A 21,434-nucleotide genomic window follows, 5' to 3' on the forward strand; every position below is an offset into this window, starting at 1 on the left:
CAACACATGATGTAAAAATAATTTAAGATTTTTTTCCAATTGACAATGTTTTTCAATTCCAGAACATACAAAAGTAAGACATGTCAGACTACAGTAACTCAAAAAGTTTGCATAGAAAACTAGTTGTGTGTTAGTTTTCAGACATCTTTGCCCTGGCAGAAACATCACACTGACCAGACACAGATTTCCTAAGCAAAATTCAACCTTTTATTTGTTAGTTGTATATTTTTTTAACACATGTGGGTCTATTTCTTATCTTATAAAGTTTGATGATCAGGAAAGTAGTTTTTATAATTCATCTGATGGTAAACTATGCCTTGCAATGCACTTCCTTTGAACCAATTTTATATAATATTTGTTTTTAAATATTTGTCATTCAATACAGTATTTAGGAATGGGAGCCCCATCATACAAGAATAGTTCTCAGTACTTTAGAGAGGGAAGGTTGGACTAAAACTGGAAAGACAAAATACATATATGGACAAGCAAAATTATAAGACTGATGAGTTGATAACAGCATACAGAGGGAGAGGAACTGGTCCTTGAATCAAACTCATGTAATAGAAATTGAACTCGAACCTTGAGCTGATTAGTTCCTACTTTACGTACATGGCTGCTGTATATTCACCTATTTCAAATAACTAACCCTGTCAGTCCATATGATGAGAAACCCTGAGATTTAGTTGCACCTTAACCATTTAAACATCTTTCCTAACCCTTTCCTTTTGAGATTACTTTTGCGTTACCCATAATTTATCACTTTAAATGACAGTTAAGCTCCCATGATACATTTGTTCTGGAAAACCATGATTGAGTTTGTTATATTTTGTTATTTATTCTTATTTGATGCCAACATATTCCTTCAAAACCTTTAAATTGGCAGAAGTATAATATCTGGCCAAGTCTGTACTATATTCTCAGGGTATATCTATCCATCATATTTTTTTTTAGAAAGTTTGATTAATTCATTTGGTGTGTAATGTGATTGCCTTCCTGTTAATATAATCTTTTGAATAAAAAGTTTTAATGACGACATTTTATGCAAGTAAAAAGACAAAAATAGAAAATCTTTAAAGTTTCAATTTGTTCCTTATAGTTTCCCTGAGATTTCTATACACTAACCTACATCTTAAATCTCAAATTTCCTTGAATTAGCACTATCAAACTTATGCATTATATTTTGAGGATTGACTAGTATATGCACCAAAGTAAAGGTATTCAGTTATTGCCCTCATTTTGTTACACTTGTATTCAAGTAGGGGTTCAGAGTTAAAAAGTTGTTGGTGGTATAAATACATAAAGGATAAATATATGCAAATAACAGAGCTGTGAGTAAAAGGAAAAAGTGTAAGTAATATAAATTGATGATAACTGTTACACAGGGAACAGCAATACCCTATAAATCAATATATATATTACCCTGATATAGTTTATGACAATAAATTTCTCTTGAAGATGATTCCTTGACTATTGATAATAAACCTTAACCTACAGCTATAATAAAACAATAGTCAAATCCATACCTGACTGCAGCGCTTCTTCTTCAGACTGAGAGCCACCACCTGGGGCCCCGGGCCGCCTCATCGTCTGAAGCTTGTGCTCACGGCACGAGTCAAGCGACCTGCTGCGAGATAGTGTCGGACTCAGAGGAGGACGCCCAGGGCTGAAGGGGGGGAGGGGTGCAAATGGATGGATGTGGGAGGAATGGAAAAAAGGGTAAGGCAAAGGAAAAGGGATGAGATAAAGGGAAGGGGATAAAATATAACAAAACTGTATTGTCTGCATACACATTTTAAATGTTATAAGTGCTTATCCAAATAATAACGTATATAATGAAAATTAACAAATGCAATCAATCTACGAAACCCACAAACAAAAGATTAAACTTCAAAAAATTATACTGTACTGAAACCTGGCACTTACAAACTGATGGAATATATTTGCCTCTGCTATAAAACATTGCATAAAACACAACTCTGTAAAATTTTCATGGTTCTGCAAACATTCTTACATGAGCATAAAATAAATAGGCCACTATTAATGTTGCACTCATATTGCATAACCCGTGATAGCAAGTATAAAAATCTATTCGTATTTACAGAAACAGATGTAGCCACACTATCAAAATTCCATGATTTTTGAGTTTTTATCTCTAGTTAATTCTTTAAATACACCAGGGTTTCAAATTGTATTGAGATTTTCTATGGCAACTCTTCTCATTATGGTTATTTGCAAAGATATATAAAACTTGATAAAGATAAGTCAACAAAGATGCATATCGCAAAAATTCTTGAGCATGACTTAATCAAACTCTGAACTGAATCGATATACTTCTCTAACTCACAGCTGATCTGAAGAAATTGAAAAAAAAAAAAAAAAAAAAAAAAAAATGCAATTTTTGTTGGTATGTATATATATATATATATATATATATATATATATATATATATATATATATATATATATATATATATATATATATATATATATATATATATATATATATATATATATATATATATATATATATATATATATATATATATATATATATATATATATATATATATATATATGGGGATCTGGAGGGGGAGGTTCCTTTCAAGCATCAAATCTATTCCAAGGGTGTCAGCACCATCAATATGTCGAAAAGTGAATAATTTCAGAGCATCAAAAAAGCTGGATCTTATCAATGTTTCAAGAAGCTGAATCTGGCTGAATGTTATCAAATTATACATATAAAAAAATAATGTCTTCAGAGCATCAAACAGATAAAATCCTATCAATGGATCAAAAACTTCAGATCATTGTAAAGTCATAAACAACTTCAGATCTTAGCACAGCATCAAAACGCATCATGTACTGGTGCAGCAAATGAAGCATGAGGTGGCACAATAAGAATACAAGGTGCATATCAATGTCAATCTTTATCTCAAGAGCTTTACAACAGCTCTCTCTGGAATTTTGCAATGAGAAGATTGAGAATTGCAGGTTCTTGATACCAGAGACCAGACCAGAGCTGCACCACTGGATTTTGTATAGCAATACTGGAGCGTAGCTAAGGATTTGAAACATTTATTAATAGCCTATTAGGTGCAGTTACATATGTTGATGTATGTATTATTAGATGCCAGCCTTTATATAAGCATAAGCTTTTCAGGCAAGGATGTTGACCACATCATTGTAAGTACTCGTTGGAGGATCCTCCTGAACTGCAGGGTTCTCCAGAGTGCTGAGGCCCTTGCAACTGATCAATAGGCTTGTTGTAGCAACACTTATGCAGCCTAAAGTCAGGCTAAGAAGAATCTTAAGATATAACCATACTGTGTTCCTTTTCAAGAGACTGAAAGACCTGGCATGTGATCAAGAGTATGCAGTGACAGTCTCAAATCAGTTCATCAGCACCCTTGAGGATCCTGTAGAACTGTGGGATACCTTCAAATGCAAAACTCTTCAAGCTGGAAAGAAATGCATTGCAGAGTGTCTGAAAGCCAGGAGTGGTTTTGTTTTGGAGGAGATGCTGGAGAATATTTAGAAGTTGCATTGCCAGGCTTTCTGGCAATCGGGACCAATATAGGGCTCTATCACATAGGACTAGAGATCTCCTGAGGAGAGACAAGGAGCATGTCAGTAGTCAGGGGTAAAGAGGAAGAACAGGGGACTGCAATAACTACCCCTGTATTATGCCGCTCAGTGTGCCAGGCAAGGTGCTTACCCATCCAGCAAGTGAAGCTGCAGAGACCTGAGTAGTCTGGGTTCTCGCCTGGTAAGCTAACAACTGACTGCATCCTAGTACTTCATGTACTGGTGGGCGATGATGCAAGTTTCGACAGGGATGCTTGCAGATTGTGTCATAATCTTAAAAAGACATTTGATTCAGTGCTTTGTGAGGCACTTTGGGATCTCCTGTGATTACGCATGTTTCCTGAAAGGACCATTGGTTTGCTGACCAACATGTACTCTTCGACAGAGTGCTGTGAAGTGTGTGGGGGGGCATGTCCAGTTTCTTTCCCATAAACATGGGAGTGAGGCAGGGCTGTGTCCTTGCCCCATCACTTTTCAACACTAGTGTGGACTGGGTATTAAGCAGGGTTATGGACCAGAGTCATTGTGGAGCATCTGTTGGCAATACCAAGGTCACTGACCTTGTTTCTGTCAATCATGCAGTAATCCTTGGTGTGGAGTCACTGGAGGTTCAAGTGATGCACAAGGAATCCAGGTCTCCTGGGCCAAGACCAAGGCACAGGTGTTTTGGGGCTTACTTGGTAAAACAGTACTGTCTGTTATTGCATGTTGAGAGGACATTGAAATCTTGGAAAATTTCCCACACCCAGGTAGCATAGTGCAGAACAATGGCAGGTCTTGTCAAGAAATTTTCTGTGAATTGGCTTGGACTATGATATTACAACCTTACTCAGCATGAGTATATGGCATTGTCAGTACCTGTGCAGAAGGACAAGGTCCTGATCTTCAAGTTGCTAGTGATCCCTGTCTTATTCTATGGCTGTGGGACATGGATACTAAATAGTGCATTGCAGAGGCAGATATTTTCTTCTATAATTTGGCCTATAGAGCCGGTAGATTTTCTTGATGGGGCCTGGTGGTCAGCCTCAGCCTGTTTTGGTGCCAGCAAGTGCTTTATGGTAGCACCATCTTGCTTGGCTCATGCTGCTCCCCAGAGCTTATATTTGATCTGCTTTAAAAAGTTTATTTAGAGTTCAGGTTGACAGATGGTCTTCAGGACAGGTTGTGGGTGGTCTTACGCCACTTGTCAATGACTACTGTAAGCTTATAGCGGTGGGCGGGACTTGAGCCCAAATCCTCCATGCCACCATGCCCACACGCTGAACAGTAACCCACCGCCTTCCCAGACTATACCTTTGGTAGTAAGTGCCTATGCAGAACTATGGGATATTGCTGGAGTTTGTGCTGAGCCAGCAATTATTCGATGAGACTGATTCAAGGCTTATTACCTGCATAGCCTGTAAATACCAAATCCGGCTAAATGGGCATGTGGCACGCTATCCAAAAGCCAACCCTGCTCACCAGAATGATTCTGGAAGAGATAATCCCGGGTGGAGGAAGCCAAATGGATATGAGCTGACTCAGGTCAAGACATGATCTGACTCTCCCTTCTGCCCCTCCCTCCCCCAACCCTTCTCATTTCCCTCTGTGTGTGTGTGTGTGTGTGTGTGTGTGTGTGTGTGTGTGTGTGTGTGTCATGACATGACCTGACTCTCCCTTCTGCCCCCCACCCTTCTAATTTCCCCTTATGTGTGTGACGCACAACTGGAAAAGTTGCCGGTTGCCCAAGGTTCCGCCAATGCGGTGGGAAGAAAAAGGCCCAGTGTGACACCAGCTTACGGAGAACCGACAACTCGCTTCCGGATGGGCGTACGGGCGTTGCCAGTGGCCACAATGGTTAGAGGAAAACGCCCAGTGTGACACATCCTTAAGGCAGTGAGGCCGCTGATTGGGTTAGCACCAGCGATGATGTCATCGGACTCCCAGCGAATCACAAGCGTGTTTTCAGAGCTCAGCCAATCGTAAGGCTTAATCTGTGGCTGTAAAACGACCCGTTCTCTCTTCCTTTTTCTTCCTTTTTCCAAGGTACATATTTTGAGATAACAAGGAAGTAAAGGAGGAAACAGAGTGAGCTCCGGGGGGCAGCATGAGCCAATTATAATGGCGCCACTATAAACAATTGCCTGTGCCATGACGGGCTTGGGGCCAACAACGTATAAATGTACGTCTTCACAGGCAACACCCCCTGAACGTGCCTGTACTTTCGCAGGAGAGGCTTACATTACTGAATTATATAGATCTTGGCCTCCTCTTTCCATTGTTGTTTTTGTTTTTTAGCTGTGATGAATAGTTTTTGAGATACAGAGGTTAAAAGAGCAAGCACTAGTGTCACTTGCTGGTGGTGCTAAAAGCTCCCTGCGAGCGCCAGTCGCACTCACAGCAAAAAACACCCCCGGAACGTGCCGGGACATTCGCAGAAGGGGCTTACATAACCAAATCTTATAGATCTTGGCCTCCTCTTTCCAATGGTGTTTTTGTTTTGTAGCTGTGATGCTTTTGAGATATAGCGATTAAAAGAGATCCCCTTCCCCCGCTGGGGTGCCCGAGCGCACCTGAGGGGATAGTCTCGTTGTGAGCATTTACCAATGAAAGGGTTAAAGTGGGTTATCCTTGACGTATAACTAATCGATAAAAAGGGTTGGTTCGTCTCATCCCCACCCGGCAGATGGGCAACCCACTAGCCAGTAAAATAGATGTACTATATCTTTTCCCCTCATTAAGTTTCAAATAAAGTATATTAAAATCAAAAAGGTATAAATGGTGTGAAATAATCATATATTAGCATTTTTCATAAAAAAAATCTTGTGTCAAGGAAGTACTTAGGACTGTAATCCCCACTATATGAGTGTAGTAATATGAGAAAGAGTTCATTACTTGACATTTCATTATCTGACCACTTTCACTGGAATGCAGCCTTGTCAAATACTGACAAATAGTGTAGGTTGTTTGTACTTATGGACTTGCTGTCTGTATTCATCAAACTTATTTTTAATCTTGAATTGAGATAAAAGTATATGAAATGAAACCCTGGTGTAAAGATCACAATATGCATCTGTCTAATTTCTGTAAAACATTCAATATATGTACTTAATACATACTACATATATGATTTATAAAACACAGGAGTGCAATGTTGATTCACATTCATGAAACTAACACAGTTGGCCCTCCACCAATGCAGCATTAAATGAAGCCGATTTTATCACTGAGGTCTCCTTGAAAATATCCAAATCGAAAACATGTGCCAGATATCTAGGTAACAATGCAGGTGTTGATGGGCAGGTGGCTACACCATCTTAATATGCCTAGACCCATGGCCTGTTGCTACACGAGACATTAGTCCCGCTGTGGGGCTAGGGTGCCTGCGGGCCTTCAATCTATTTCACTGTTCAACAATTTATTAACTATTCGTGTTATCATCCTTGAATGTAAACTGCAACTGTCAGACAAGTTACTAAAAACAGGACATATGAATTTGTCAAACATGAAATGCAGGCACAATATTCTGCTTCTCAGGCTGCAAGGATCAGTAGGAGACTCCCTCAGTGACACTGACCAAACACTTTCAGCATCATTATCCTCTTCAATTTGCAATAATAATAATGTCAGTTCATTACTATTTATGCCCTACAGTCTTGATAATCTACATACATTAGTCACAAGCAAAAACAATAAATTTTTAATGCTTGGAGCTTCAATTAAGTGGTACAGACTAGAAGATTTGAAGGGTCAAGAGAGACAGTTTACAGTGAGTAGAGAAGTGGAAGTAAATATGGGGAGGCAGTGGCTGAGTGGATAGCGTAATGTAGCTGTGTCCAGTTGGACGCAGGTTCGCGTCCTGCCTGGTGCCACAAACTGAGATTATTCAGTCAGTGCCAGCCAGTGGCCTAATGCTACCCAAATGCTGTCCAGAAGACCACCTATCAACCTGGACTCAAGATTCTCTCTCTAAAAGAGAGGGTCAATGATGAGTTCCGGGTGGCAGAATGAGCCAAGCAAGATGGCGCCACTATAAATACTTGCCTGTGCCACGACAGGCTGGGGTCGACCATCAAGCCCAATCAAGAAAGTCTAACAGTGCTATAGGGGGAAGCAAAAAAGGCTATTTTGCTCGATAGTCACCCTTTCTCCTTTGTATTAAGAGGAATACATTTACCGCAACCTAGCAACTTATGTTTTACTCCATTATATTGTTGTTGGGTGTGCATGAATCAAGTTCTGTCACTGTTCAGGGAAGATTAACTCCGTGAATCAGGTAATAAACAGGAAAGAATTGCCCGGTGCTATTATTCACTGAATAGCTGTAAGTCTTGATGCACACTCCCTGTAGTCTACAGTGACGATAGTTTACCAACTGGGTGGTAATGGATTACAAATTTAGTGGATTCGGTTCTATTCCCTAAGTTACAAAGGTCTGTAGCAAGATATCCAAAGCCTTTTAATGCAAAGAATTAGACAGGCAATCTTAGAGAAAAGGAAAAAAAGTGAGAAAAGTAGGTCAAACTTATTCTTCGCAGAGGGTCGAACAGGCACTTTCGCTTTGTGCTTTCAGTTGCAGACTGACATATGACAACTACTATGATGCATGAGGCTTTTGCTGTTGGTCTCTGAGGGATATGAGGAACACTGGGCATGCCATTCATTACACGACTGTTAGCACGCGGTTAATAAGAGTTCATGACTCGATTAGTTGAGGTTCATTAGGAGTAACTTCAAGTAGGAGTCATGGTAGGCCACAGAAAGTCTGGCATATGTATAAGTTAAGGGACTAAAGCATTAATCTCCAGATACAGTGCCTGAAAAACATCTGTGTATGGGAGTTTATGATCAAAATTCAGCGCCCTAACTGTGCCAGAAGTTAAGGTGCTGTCTGACAGTTAAGGCACCATTTAAATCAGCATTATTATGAAAAAGTGTTAAGACAGGTGACTTTGGCAATCCCAGTACTAGCCAGGCCATTTTAGCTGGATTATATTGGCTTTAACCAACATCGAATTTCATCAATGTGGTCAGCGGTTGGCACTGTGCAACTGCAGTGGTCAAGGGTCAACTGTAACATCATGCATACTTTTGTATAACTTCAGTATATAACATGCATATGCTCATGCAAACACACACACACACATAGAATCAAAATTATTGAAAATGCATATGAACAACAATATGTAAACTATAGTTAGATCATGACTGAATGTAGTAGAAGATGGAAGAAAGATGTGAGGCAAAAATTTGAAGATTATAACTTCATTTGAAATGGAGGAAGAATTTGATAAGCTTGGTAAAGACTGCAGCTCTTCAGAAATGAAATAAAGAAATACAGAAGAGGATGAAATTTTGAAACCAGTGAAAAGTGGGTGATAGATAAGCACTGAAAGCAGATGAGTGATGGATGGCTTTTGATAAAAAGTAGAACAGTAGGTGAGTTCAGAACTGGTTATAATGTTCTGATGCCTTGTTCACTCCAGGAATTCCCCTCAAGAGGGAGTGGCCATGGCAGAAGTCTTCAATTTATCTGGTATATAATATCACTTTCCCCAATATCAATGTCTCTCCTCCCATGTTTGTCCTTCGAGTATTTATCATTACTATCAATTCAAATTACAGGTGGTTTACTACCACAGACTTCCTATTTGACTCTCAAACACCCTCTTTACAAAATTATTGATCTACATTATCATAACAAGTCCAAACCTATTACACTTGATCCATTCCATGACTCACCCTCGAGACCTTTTTTCTCACAGCCCTAGTAAACATCTCTTATACATCTATTCATTATTTACATCATCCCATCTTGTTAATGTAAATGCCCTTCTCAAACACAAACAACTAAGGAACTGGTTCTGCCTTCTCTGAATTCCCTACTTTTCATGATACTTAAAAGTAATGAGAAAACATGCTGTGAAGAGAAAAAAATTGCTATGAATGATTTTGAAGTAAAAGGGGATGAGTACAAATAAGATAATTATTATGTCTAATGAGTTCAGGGAATTACAGTCCTGAACCAAGATCACTGAAACACTGGATAACTTTAAAAGGGCAACTGGAACAAAATCTTCCCTGAATTTAAAAGAAAAGAAAGTGATCTAAATCAAGTCAGTAGCAGAAAATAAAACATAAACAGAAGATAAGCTGTTGCATACAATTAAATGAACATACATACACACACACACACACACACACTAAGAAGCTGAGGCAAGAAGCCATATGATAAACTTCAAAATGAAAATCAAACAAAGTGGTAGTCTCCTTGAAGGTAGATTATATGACTCGGAAGACTCTATGGTGGGTATTCATCTGTATCTGGGTGAATTTGTCTATGATTTTCAGCTCTTTTGTATCATCAACATACAATGAGATATACTTTTTGTGTCCTAATTTAACCACACACTTGCTGTACCATTTTAGCAATACATATTTCTATCTATGCACTCCGCGTAAATATCCCGCGTATATGTACCATGGAAACAAGGCAGTCATTCTTATTATAATCAAACGGAAATATTCTTTCCTGGGAATATTTTTGACAGTACAGCTTTGCAATCTGCCTTAGTATATGATGCAACAGATTTGCATAAAAAATTCTGTACAATAAACTCTTTGGATAACTAACTAAGTTAGTGTACTACTTATGTCTCCCAACTATGTATTTTCAAGATTTTCACAAATGTCCTCAGTGCTACGGGAATTTAGGATAACAGATGCTAATATGTTATTATTAATGGCAAACTATAGGTTTCCACTTTTCATATTTCTTTGATCACCTTTGAACTACATAACTGAGAAACAAAATATTTATATCAACTCATGTAAAATCAAACCCTTTCTTTTTCAAGCTCCTCAACTTTCAATACACAGTTTTTCATTGGTAAGCTTTACTCTTATTTCTTGTGCTCTGGACTGCCACTTTCTCTCTGAGAATCAATCCCTTAATACTATGATCATAATAATGAAGCAAAGTGTGTTGATAAGTGATGCAAGAAAACATAAATGCATATAAAAAATCATGAATACGTATTGAACAGGAGTCACACCTAGTTAAAATGATAACATAAAATGCTGTGGAACACTAGAATACCACAGTAATTACAAATGTTACATGGTAGAATTTCCTTGAAGCAGATTGCAAATATATACCCATTACTTTTTTCCGAGGGATAAGAGGATAGGAGAACCAGTGTCAATGGTGCTTATGTGAACATGCCTGCTTAACCAAAAATATTTACAGAGTACGAGTATTCTGGAATTATCAAGTTACCACAAAAATTTCTGGGAAAACTTGATGATAACAGCAAATCTAAATAGTTTTTTCCTCTAATAAAAGAAATAAAAGGGATAGGAAAATTTGGGTTTTACTGCTGCTGTCAATTGTGGGTGAGAGGGTCTGCATTTCCCACATGATTATGCTAGGGAGATGAGTGAGTGCTAAGCTTTCACAGCAACTCTGCTATTCTGAAATTGCAAACACTAGCATGGAGTCCTGAACAGAAACCAAGTTCTCAATAAACCTTACTGTATGTATGTTTTAAGACTGATGATCTTCCCCCAGTCAGGCTGTTTTCCATTTCTTTCTATTTTGCTTTAGAACCAAGAAGAATTTTTTAGAATCATTAAGTAGTTTTTTAAATGACTGTACAACTGATCAACTAGTTGCCTCAATGTTCTTGTCCAATCCATCTGTTGTGTTCTGTCATCAGTTTTCTATTGTAATTAAAGTACTTGTTCGTATGCCCTTTTCTCTAACAAATGTTATCTGATATGCTGGCACTTAGTAGTGATAACTTGTGCATCACCACCTTTTCACTGGTCATTATGTAAAGGGCAAATTCTTTTCAACTCTAACTTCTGTCCTTTTCTCTCTGTATTACACACATCGGCATGGTTTATGAATGAGTTGAGATTCTTTTAGTGACACACTTCTTCAAAGCTTGAGCCATTTTCACTTATCCTGGGGACACTTTGTCTCCTCACAATGCTAGTCACTAGACCACTTTCACTTTTCTCATTCATTAATTCCATTTGCAGCCCAGTTCCTTATTATGACACTTAGGACTTCTCAAAACTTGTTCTTTTCCTCTTCCATATTAATTTCACACAGTGCATAAGCAATTTCCATACATGTGGTGAGAATGTCGAGGTCATCAAAAGAATTCACATACCTTGGTAGCATAGTGCATAACGATGGTGGGTCCTACCAGGAAGTCACTTGATGGATTGGCCTGGACCACAGTGTTATCGACCTGCTCAGTACAAGTATATAGTGTCGTCAATATCTATGCAGGCAGACAAAGATTTTAATCTTTAAGTTGCTTATGCTCCCTGTCTGAATGTGAGACATGAATGGTGACTTGGAGAGGCATGTCGATGCCTTTGGTACCAAGTGCCTCCACAGGATCATGGAGGATCACTGAAACAACTTCATGTCAAATCAGCGACTACAGGTAACTCTCGATTTACACGAGTATTGTGTCCTTGAAGAGGTCGCGTAAATCAAAAACAATGTAAATCAAACAAGAGGGAGGTTTCTATCGAAAAATAAATATACACTTCATTCAGTGGAGAGAGAGAGAGAAAAAATATCCAATCACCGAGATATCCACTCAGGCACTCAGCCTCACTCGTGTGAGGAAGAAATGCTGGACACCATGAGCGACTGGCTAGTATTGCTACCGGTACCGAGCAGTCTGGTACCAGTACCGTACTGTATAGCTGGTACCGTTAGTACCGGTACTGGTACCGGTACCTGCCCACCCCTATTGTTGAGTAGCGTGGCAGCATGGGTACTGTATTGTTTTTCAAGTGGCACGCGGGAAGAACTGAGCTCAGCTGCGTGGCCACGGCGCTGTGTGAGTCCAGTTGCGTGAGACATCTGGTGGTCACTCCATAAAATATCATGTATAAGTGAAAAAACGTGTAAATTAAACATTTATTTTGATTTTGGACCCCATGTTATTTCAAAAACGCGTAAACCAAACTCGCGTAAATCGAGAGTTACCTGTACTCCATGAAACTGAATCGAGGCTTGTTTCCAGAATAGTCCATGAATGCCAACTCCAGTTACATGGGCATGTGGAGCACTTCTCGGATGTTGCTCCTCCTCATAGGGTTGTTTCTGTACGAGACAACCGTGAGTGGAGGAGACCAAGGGGATGCCCTCATAACTCATGGCTGGGGCAAGTCAGCTGGTCCTGCTGGGAGGGACTTGGGATGAACAGGACAGCTGCTTGGGAGCTTGATCAGGAGGACTGCTGGATGTGGGTGGCAAGTGATTGAAGCAACACATCCCTGGGCATATGCTCCCCATTGGTTGATCAGTTATAGCAGTAGTAGGCTTTCACTATGAGACCTGTTAGTCTGTTCCAGGACATTAATATTCTTTAGAGTTGCCATTTTGGTTGGGGTAAAGCTGCCCCCCATAGCTCCACTTGATCCTCTTGAGAGAGCTTTGCTAGAGCTCAGGTTGATAGGTGGCCATCATGACAGAATGCGGGTTGTCTTCAGCCACTTGTCAATGTTGTCAGTAGTAGAGGTGGTCGGGACCTGAACACTTCTCCATAATACTGGGTCTGCATGATGACCACTCAGCCAATATCTCCCCATTTGCTTTTTTGTTATGATAAAAAGCTACAAGATCTGCAGAAGACCACATTTTTGAATAGATGACTCTGGGATGGATTTCACTAATAGTTATGGTGAAGGTAAAATTGGAGACTTACACTTAACCAGTAAGGGGTCAGCCAAAATCAATTATTCTTTTTGTGTCCAATATAATAATAATAATAATAACAATAATAATAATAATAAAAAAATAGAGTAAAAGTCCAAAACAGCCATTTTTAAATGTCCCACTGAGGTTTTAAATTTGGCTTCCTCAGTGGTGCTGCCAGACAAATGATTTTTGAGCCATGCTACATTTTTTTTTTTTCGGCATTTTCTGCTCATTTTATAGCACTAGATGATAATCTTGATATACAGTATATGTGTATGATGGATGCTCATACATGAAGAAAGACACATGGTTTTGTGCATAAATAGTTCCATTTGCTAAATTACAGTACTTTTATCACAAAATTACTAATTATTGTTTTTCTCAAAATAAAAGTATCCTTGTCTTCATCTTGCACCTTCTTTACACAAACATTGTCCTGCCTGTACGCCTGCCTGCCTTTGTGACTCAGAGGCAAGTGATGCGGCAAACAGCGTGAGTGGATCGTGAAGGGGTGGGGGTAGTGGTTTATCCATTTGTCCAAATGGCGGGAAACTCTACTGATATATGCTAGACACTTCCAGAAACATAATTAATGTGGCTAGAGGGAATTTCAAATCCGTAGGAAGCGATAGTGACCACAGACAGTAAACATTGGCTTCACGTAAATACATGTGATTGACCTCTTACGGGTTAAGTCTGTAGCTTTGGTGCTTATCTCCGTTGAGCCTGTGGTGTGTAATAACCCATTACCCTGGGACACACAGGGACAATGTGACATCTGGATTACTAGTTCGGCTCCCCCAGGTTTCATAAGGTATCTGTTTTCCTTTTTTTCTCTCAATTTAATATCATTTCTCATTTTGTAAGTGTTTGTAGGTCTCATTTCACTTTTCCCCACTTTCAGATCATGGCATTTTTTGCATTAACCATTTCAGTACATGTCGGCGTCACAGTATGGAAAGGGTTAATCCTCTTCTAAACCTCTTAATATTAATTCTCTTCCATTTCCTCTTAATCCTCTTCTAAACCTCTTAAGAGGAAATGGAAGAGGATTAAAAGATTTAGAAGAGGATTAATCCTCTTCCATTTCCTCTTAACCCTTTCCATACAGTGACGCCGATGTCTGCGTCACCATATTGAAAGGGTTAAATTTCCCAAAGCCTTCATGGTGCAGTGAGTCTTTAGCTTGTATTGCCTTACCACCACTTTTTCTGTGATGCTCCTCTGCTCCTCTTGCTGCTGTGCTAATTTGCCATGAGTCTTCTCATGATCCATACAAGCCAAGAAAACCATCAATTTCATTCAAGTTCACTAAGTTACTTGAGAGCAATAAATCGTGTCCACATGAGTTTTGTAGTTCTCAGCTAATATTTAGTCTCACTGGTTAAAACACAAGATTTAACATTCACTGTAATTTAAGGGTTACGGAGATGAGACTTATCATCCATATATTTTTTATGATGTTTGTAATGAGTGCTTTCTCACAGTATATAAAAAATATTAATAACTCAAGAGCCTATATTGCAATTTCTTTGTCTGAAGGATAGAAATGAGTGCTTCCCCACAGTATATGAAAAATATTAAAAACTCAGAGCCTATATTACAATTTCTTTGTCTGGAGGATAGAAATGAGTGCTTCCTCACAGTATATAAAAAATATTAATAACTCAGAGCCTATATTACAATTTCTTTGTAAGTGAAAGATAAATGTTATGAAAATGTAATATGAAAATGTTAATTTTCTCTCCCTAAGTTTGATATTTCTCACCCACAGGGGACTAGCAGCAGACAGGTAGGAAAGGAGGTGGGATACACGTGACAACACTTCTTAACATCACATTAAGTTGATTTAATAATAAAAATGGAAAATATTTAGTAAAGAAGACAAAGAGTTCTTTTGTTCTTAGGATGGAGAGTCCAATCATGTATGGCTTTATGGAATGCTTTGATGTTACAAAAACCATGGAATTTTTTTATCTAGCATAAATGCAGAAAAATAAACTTTGTATGACAAAGTAGAAAAAAATTGTATAGCAATTGAGTAACATTCAATGGATGGCTTAATAATGCAGCCAGATTTAATAAGCCACATCCTATTTCAGATTTGTTTTGAATATGATACATTGGGTTAAAGAAACAAAGAAAAAATATAAAGTTTGACAACTAAAATTAGTAGTCCATTGGCATGCAATAAATTAAGTTTGTAATGCATAATTTGATTATATATATGTAATTCATCAAAGTGTACTTACCTATAGCTGGGCATCTCCCCGAATTTAATACGACTACCCAAATCAATTGGGGTTTCTTCAGTATTACCCATCATGGGCTGAAGATGTTGCTGGGGGGGTTTCTTGACTATGGGTCTCTTAAGGTAAGGTGCATCATACTTGGGCATTGTTGTCTTGCGTCTGCAACCAGCCCAGCGTGAATGGAGAAGTCGAACGATGTTGCAGTTGGTGAAAGAAAACAAATTACAGTTAGATTTTTAGAAACTAAGAGTTATGAAACTGGCTCAGGATTTTTCCTGTTGTCTCTTCAATGATTTTACTATATGGATGAAAGGGTTACTACTACATCTGAAAACGGTGGTACTAATAAAGAGTAACTGCAAATGGGAAAGAGGGACTACATTTGAAACTGCTGCAATGAATGATCTAATTAATATTGTAATATTGCTCAGATTGAAGTTTTAAGATATTGTGTGTGAATATATGTGTGTATATATATATATATATATATATATATATATATATATATATATATATATATATATATATATATATATATATATATATATATATATATATATATATATATATATATATATATATATATATATATATATATATATATATATATATATATATATATATATATATATATATATATATATATATATATATATATATATATATATATATATATATATATATATATATATATATATATATATATATATATATATATATATATATATATATATATATATATATATATATATATATATATATATATATATATATATATATATATATATATATACACACACACACACACGCACAAACACACATACACACAAATACACATACACACACACACACACACACACACACACACACACATACTATAACACAAACGTTCAAAGCTTTGGTGATATTACACTATCATGCAACAAAACATGCAACTGTTTCAATCAACACATAACAGATTGTACTAAAAGCTTCAACCAGGAACACATAAAAGACATTAAGCAGTGGTTGTTTAGGCTGCTATAACAATAATGTTTACTGGCTGGACACACACATAAATCAGACTTTCCCTTTGGTGGATATGCAAACTGTAAACCTTAATAGCAATGTGTTTTGATTATATAAGAAATTATGACACATGAAAATCTTTGATTGACTTACTTATTGTTATAAAGATTTGCAAATTCCACACAAAGGTTACAAGGGGATATTTATTGGAAAAGGTGTAGAAATTGGAAAGTTAAGATTATGGAACTGCTTGAAAGAAGAGGAAGGAAACAAATGAAAGATAAGGAAATAATCATAAAATCATAATCAAATAAATTCAATGGGTTGCGGTTGGGATGCTATAGAAAATTCTTTAATAATTTCTCCAAGTTTTGTATTGGCGCACTGGTGTTTTTTTCCACAAACGTCCAGGTTCTAGAAGTAAGCGAAACAGAACATTTCCATTCTAGCGCCCTCTACATTACTCTCTAATAACTGGAACTGTATGATAAGGTAAAAATAAAGATCAATCAGTATAATTATCAGTAGCTACTGAATGTAGAGAGAAAATGCAAAATGTATTGGTAAAGAAACAATGTGAATCTGAAAAAAAATATTCGCATTCGTGTTTACTTAACATTTTCAATCAGGTAAAGAATGCAAACATGCGATAAAGACCTGAAAGAAAATTTCTCATTTTATCAGTTTCTAAACTATGTATATATATATATATATATATATATATATATATATATATATATATATATATATATATATATATATATATATATATATATATATATATATATATATATATATATATATATATATATATATATATATATATATATATATATATATCTATATATATATATATATATATATATATATATATATATATATAATATATTTATACACACAAAAAATCAGTTTTTCTGATGGATATGACCAAGAGCTTTCTTTTAATACTAAACTACATGTCATCAGAAAACTTTAATTCTAATTAGCGTTTTCTTTAGTGACCACTTAGAATCTTACGTGCTTTTAGAATAGTATTCACTCACATCATGACTACAGTCTGCCATGGTAGTTCTTAAGGACAACTTACATTCTACTATAATAATAAATAATAGTTTTGAAATGAATATTCAAATGGTCTGTGTATTTCAATTCAATTTATGAAAGTGCTACTATGGAATAGTATCCACACATACTTCTACCTTCACGATCAATGTGAACTTTTTATATTGAGGTTTGAGGCCATTTCACAGTACCTAACTTTAAAGATCCAATATTGTTTATCTGAATTAATACCAAACCAAAAGTTGGCATTCATCTTGCTTTCATGTTTACGACAAGATAATCCATAAGCTCATAAAATGTTTAAGTCATAGGTACTCATGTTTTTTTTCTTTTTTAAACCTCTGTAACTAGGACACAATAATATCAGTGCTAAATAAATTCTAACATATCATTAGCCTGCTAAGAGGATTCTCATAAATTTTCTACTATATAATACAGCAAAATGGATATACAATTAACATTCAGGTTAAGTTTTTGAATCATTATTCATTAACTGGTGATTTTCTCAATCATTTGTACATTGATTCAAGTCTCCAAAGCCATTTAATTCAAGTAAATACTCATTGCTTCTTAATGATGCTATGAAAATGACATGAAAACCCTCAATCTAGTACTTCTATGGTATTAAAAATAAAAAAATAATAATGATAAAGAGGAGTTTTGAAATGGAGGACACTATTCTAATTGCATGTAAAGGTGACACACACACACACACACACACACACACACACACACACACATCTATATATATATATATATATATATATATATATATATATATATATATATATATATATATATATACACACACACACACACACACACAAACACACATATACACACACGCGTATCATGAAGGAGAATTTGTACGACTTAAAAGAAAGTGTATTTTGTAGAGAATATCTGGATGGGGAGCCAGGGGCAGCCTAGAGCCACACAGGACAACATACCTTTCATGCTCCCATGCAGAAAAAATAAATAAATGAGTATAGCGAGAATTCTAGGGTACAGACACAAATATTGGATTAAGACCAAGCAGGTAGTACCATTTGATTCAATATTCTATGAATTCAGACTTTCTGCTTTATATGATCTCAGCACACTATGGAAATGTTCCATCCATACCACTGCCCAGTCCAAAAAACAATTATGAGGAATTAGTTTCTTGGACATAGATTTTAAAAATTCCATGTGTTTATTTTTATGAATAACTTTGCAAATACCAAAAATCTGAGATTGAAAGGTGTACAGAAAATCAATACCATGTACAATTGGTTGACTGAATAATGGCAAATGTATCCATTTATAAGATTTATTTCTCCTTGTATAATTGCCTTCATATTTCAATAATTTTTCTGCATATATACTGCTGGTAACTTATACCAGGTTTCCTTTCATTTGGATGAATATTGAATAAGGTACCACCTGCTGCGTGTATACCTGATTCTCTTTACCTAGGGTGCAATATAGTATTGGGACTACAACTTTTCATACCTGATATTTTCTCTAGTTGTTAAGAATAAAGGATATATACACATTTAACAAACTACAATCTCTTCAATGCTCAAGTTTGGAAAAAATATATTGCTAATAATTTACTAGTTTAAAAAATGTAGGATATAAGTAGTTTACTAATGTTTTGATTTTACGATCTTTGCCTTTCTTTTTCTAGTCCAGTAATGTTTGCCATTTACTAAACTTTATGTACAAGTGTGCATGTTTAAACTAGGCTGTTGCTAGACACCCAAGATATCTAGGGTCTAGCCTGGAGTTTTGTAAATCCACAAACAACAAAGGCATGAGTTTTCAGAGGGTGAGGGGGGCATGCTCCCCAGATTTTTTTTTTTTTATCTAGGCAGAGTATTTCCTGCTCTCTGAGGGGACCTAAATGAAGAATCCAAACAGTCTAACATATGACAATGTACTTCCTGAAAACCCACTCCTAAAAATGGCTCAAAAAAGCTGCTACCTTGTTCCAAAATGAATATTTCAAGAAACAAGGTACACTTACTACTTTCACTGCAATAAATGAAAATATTGGTCAAAAGTTTCATAGGACATACGACATATTCAAAATGTGTCACATCTGTTGTTAATAAGAACTCCAAACTATACTATAAATTTCAATGTTTCAAAATAAATTTTATGAATCGGCTATGAAAAATTGTTTGCTCATACATTCAGATTTACCAAGTATGTAGCGATCTTCAGCATAGACAAAGAAAATCAGAGACACTGCATACGACGATATGGGCAGAAATTAATGTGAGCAGGATCTTGCAGAAAAATCTCATACTGTAAACTTCTGATGCATTATGCTGCGACACTTATCTGTGTATGTTATTTCATTGATGCCCTTTAAGATATGAATAAAAATTTTGGTACATACTAGGCTGTGTACCTCATTTCTCAAATGGAATAAATATATACACCCATCTCCCTGCTATCGGGCATAATTGGTGACGAAACTGCATGTTAGCAGAAATGCGTGATACCTGAAATGAAGAATCAATAGGAATGATTCTAAGTGGTTATTGGGCAGATGATTTACCTAAATTTTGTGCCTATCATACTTCTCTTTGGGTATATTTTCCCACCATACACCGTACCAACATATCATACTTCTTATAACGCTCAGTGATGGTTGGGGGATTCTTGTAAGGTTACGCAACCATTGTTATCACACAAAAAATCAGGGGTGGGTTCAGTTTACTTGTTAGCTGCTCAACTTGCTGTGGGTAAGGGAGTGATCCAAAATGGACAGTCAATCAGCTGACTGCATAAAAAAATGGCTACCAACAACAGCTCCCTCAAAATGTCCCTCAGCAGCTCTTATAAGCAACCATTTACCAGAAACAGTCATCATAGTTGAATGAAATAAACAGCTGAAGTGGCACTGATCATACCCATAATCCTACAATGATGCCTTTGCAAGGATGGTTGATAATGTAGGACCAATCAGCTGCCGTCTACCATACAGCCAACGTGGTTCAAATCCACCGACGCACCCAGATTTTGTGTGGGTGTGCATCTTAGGGTGTGTGTGATAGCAGAGAATCCCAATAGCAGAAGGCACGACAGCAGGGTGTTGGGTGTATATGTATTTATAGGTGATCCCTCATGTTCCTAAATGTTGATTTTTCATGAAAAATTAATGCAACCTTCAGACACAGCCAATACCACAAGAAATAGACCTAGGAAGCTACTGAAATCCAATTCAACACCTCAAGGCAGTGTACACCATCAAAAACATAGCCTATGCAAAACAAAATAATAGTGATAGTTTATAATGGCTAAGGCTGTCAGAGGTTGAGGTGTGGCACAGAGCAACTGGTGAACTGGTGACAAGATTAAACTTGCTGTTGCAAGGGAAACATCTGATGGTGTGGCTGACTCCATCAGTTTACGGGAGGCAGGGGATTCAAAAAGAACTTTTCTACTATGAAAAGTCTGCAAATTTGTGAATCCAAGAATGTGGGGAGTCACCTGTATACATGCATACATACAAAGTACACACACACAAACACTCTCTCTCTCTCTCTCCAGCACACATAAACTGATATGAATACCAATGACAATTTACACAGGTACTATTTTCCTGGCCTCATGAATACTAAAATCTAAAGGCATGTAATGGTGTACCGGGGGGCGTAGTTAGCTGTAGTGACCTACAGCTAACTGTCTAATTTTTGCCTATATGCCTCTCCAATGTAAAGTCGGACATGGCTATAGACATAAATCTAGAACTCCCTTGTGTATTACATACATTCACAGATGTAGTATATAATGCCAATGCTGTTTATCACTCCATGTAACAC

The 21,434-nt window shown here is 36.8% G+C and overlaps 1 protein-coding gene across 1 annotated transcript in view; it reads right to left on the reverse strand.

Moving 5' to 3' along the window:
• Positions 1-21,434, reverse strand: part of LOC126980992 (disintegrin and metalloproteinase domain-containing protein 11-like) — a 274,102-nt gene that overhangs the window by 78,003 nt on the left and 174,665 nt on the right. Inside the window, exons 20-21 of the mRNA XM_050831531.1 lie at positions 15,547-15,705; positions 1,524-1,663 (exon numbers count right to left, since the gene is read on the reverse strand). Coding sequence (XP_050687488.1) covers positions 1,524-1,663; positions 15,547-15,705 — 299 coding nt within the window. The remainder of the gene's footprint in view (positions 1-1,523; positions 1,664-15,546; positions 15,706-21,434) is intronic.

This window comes from Eriocheir sinensis, chromosome 46 (genome assembly GCF_024679095.1).
Source record: "Eriocheir sinensis breed Jianghai 21 chromosome 46, ASM2467909v1, whole genome shotgun sequence".
NCBI lineage: Eukaryota > Metazoa > Arthropoda > Malacostraca > Decapoda > Varunidae > Eriocheir > Eriocheir sinensis.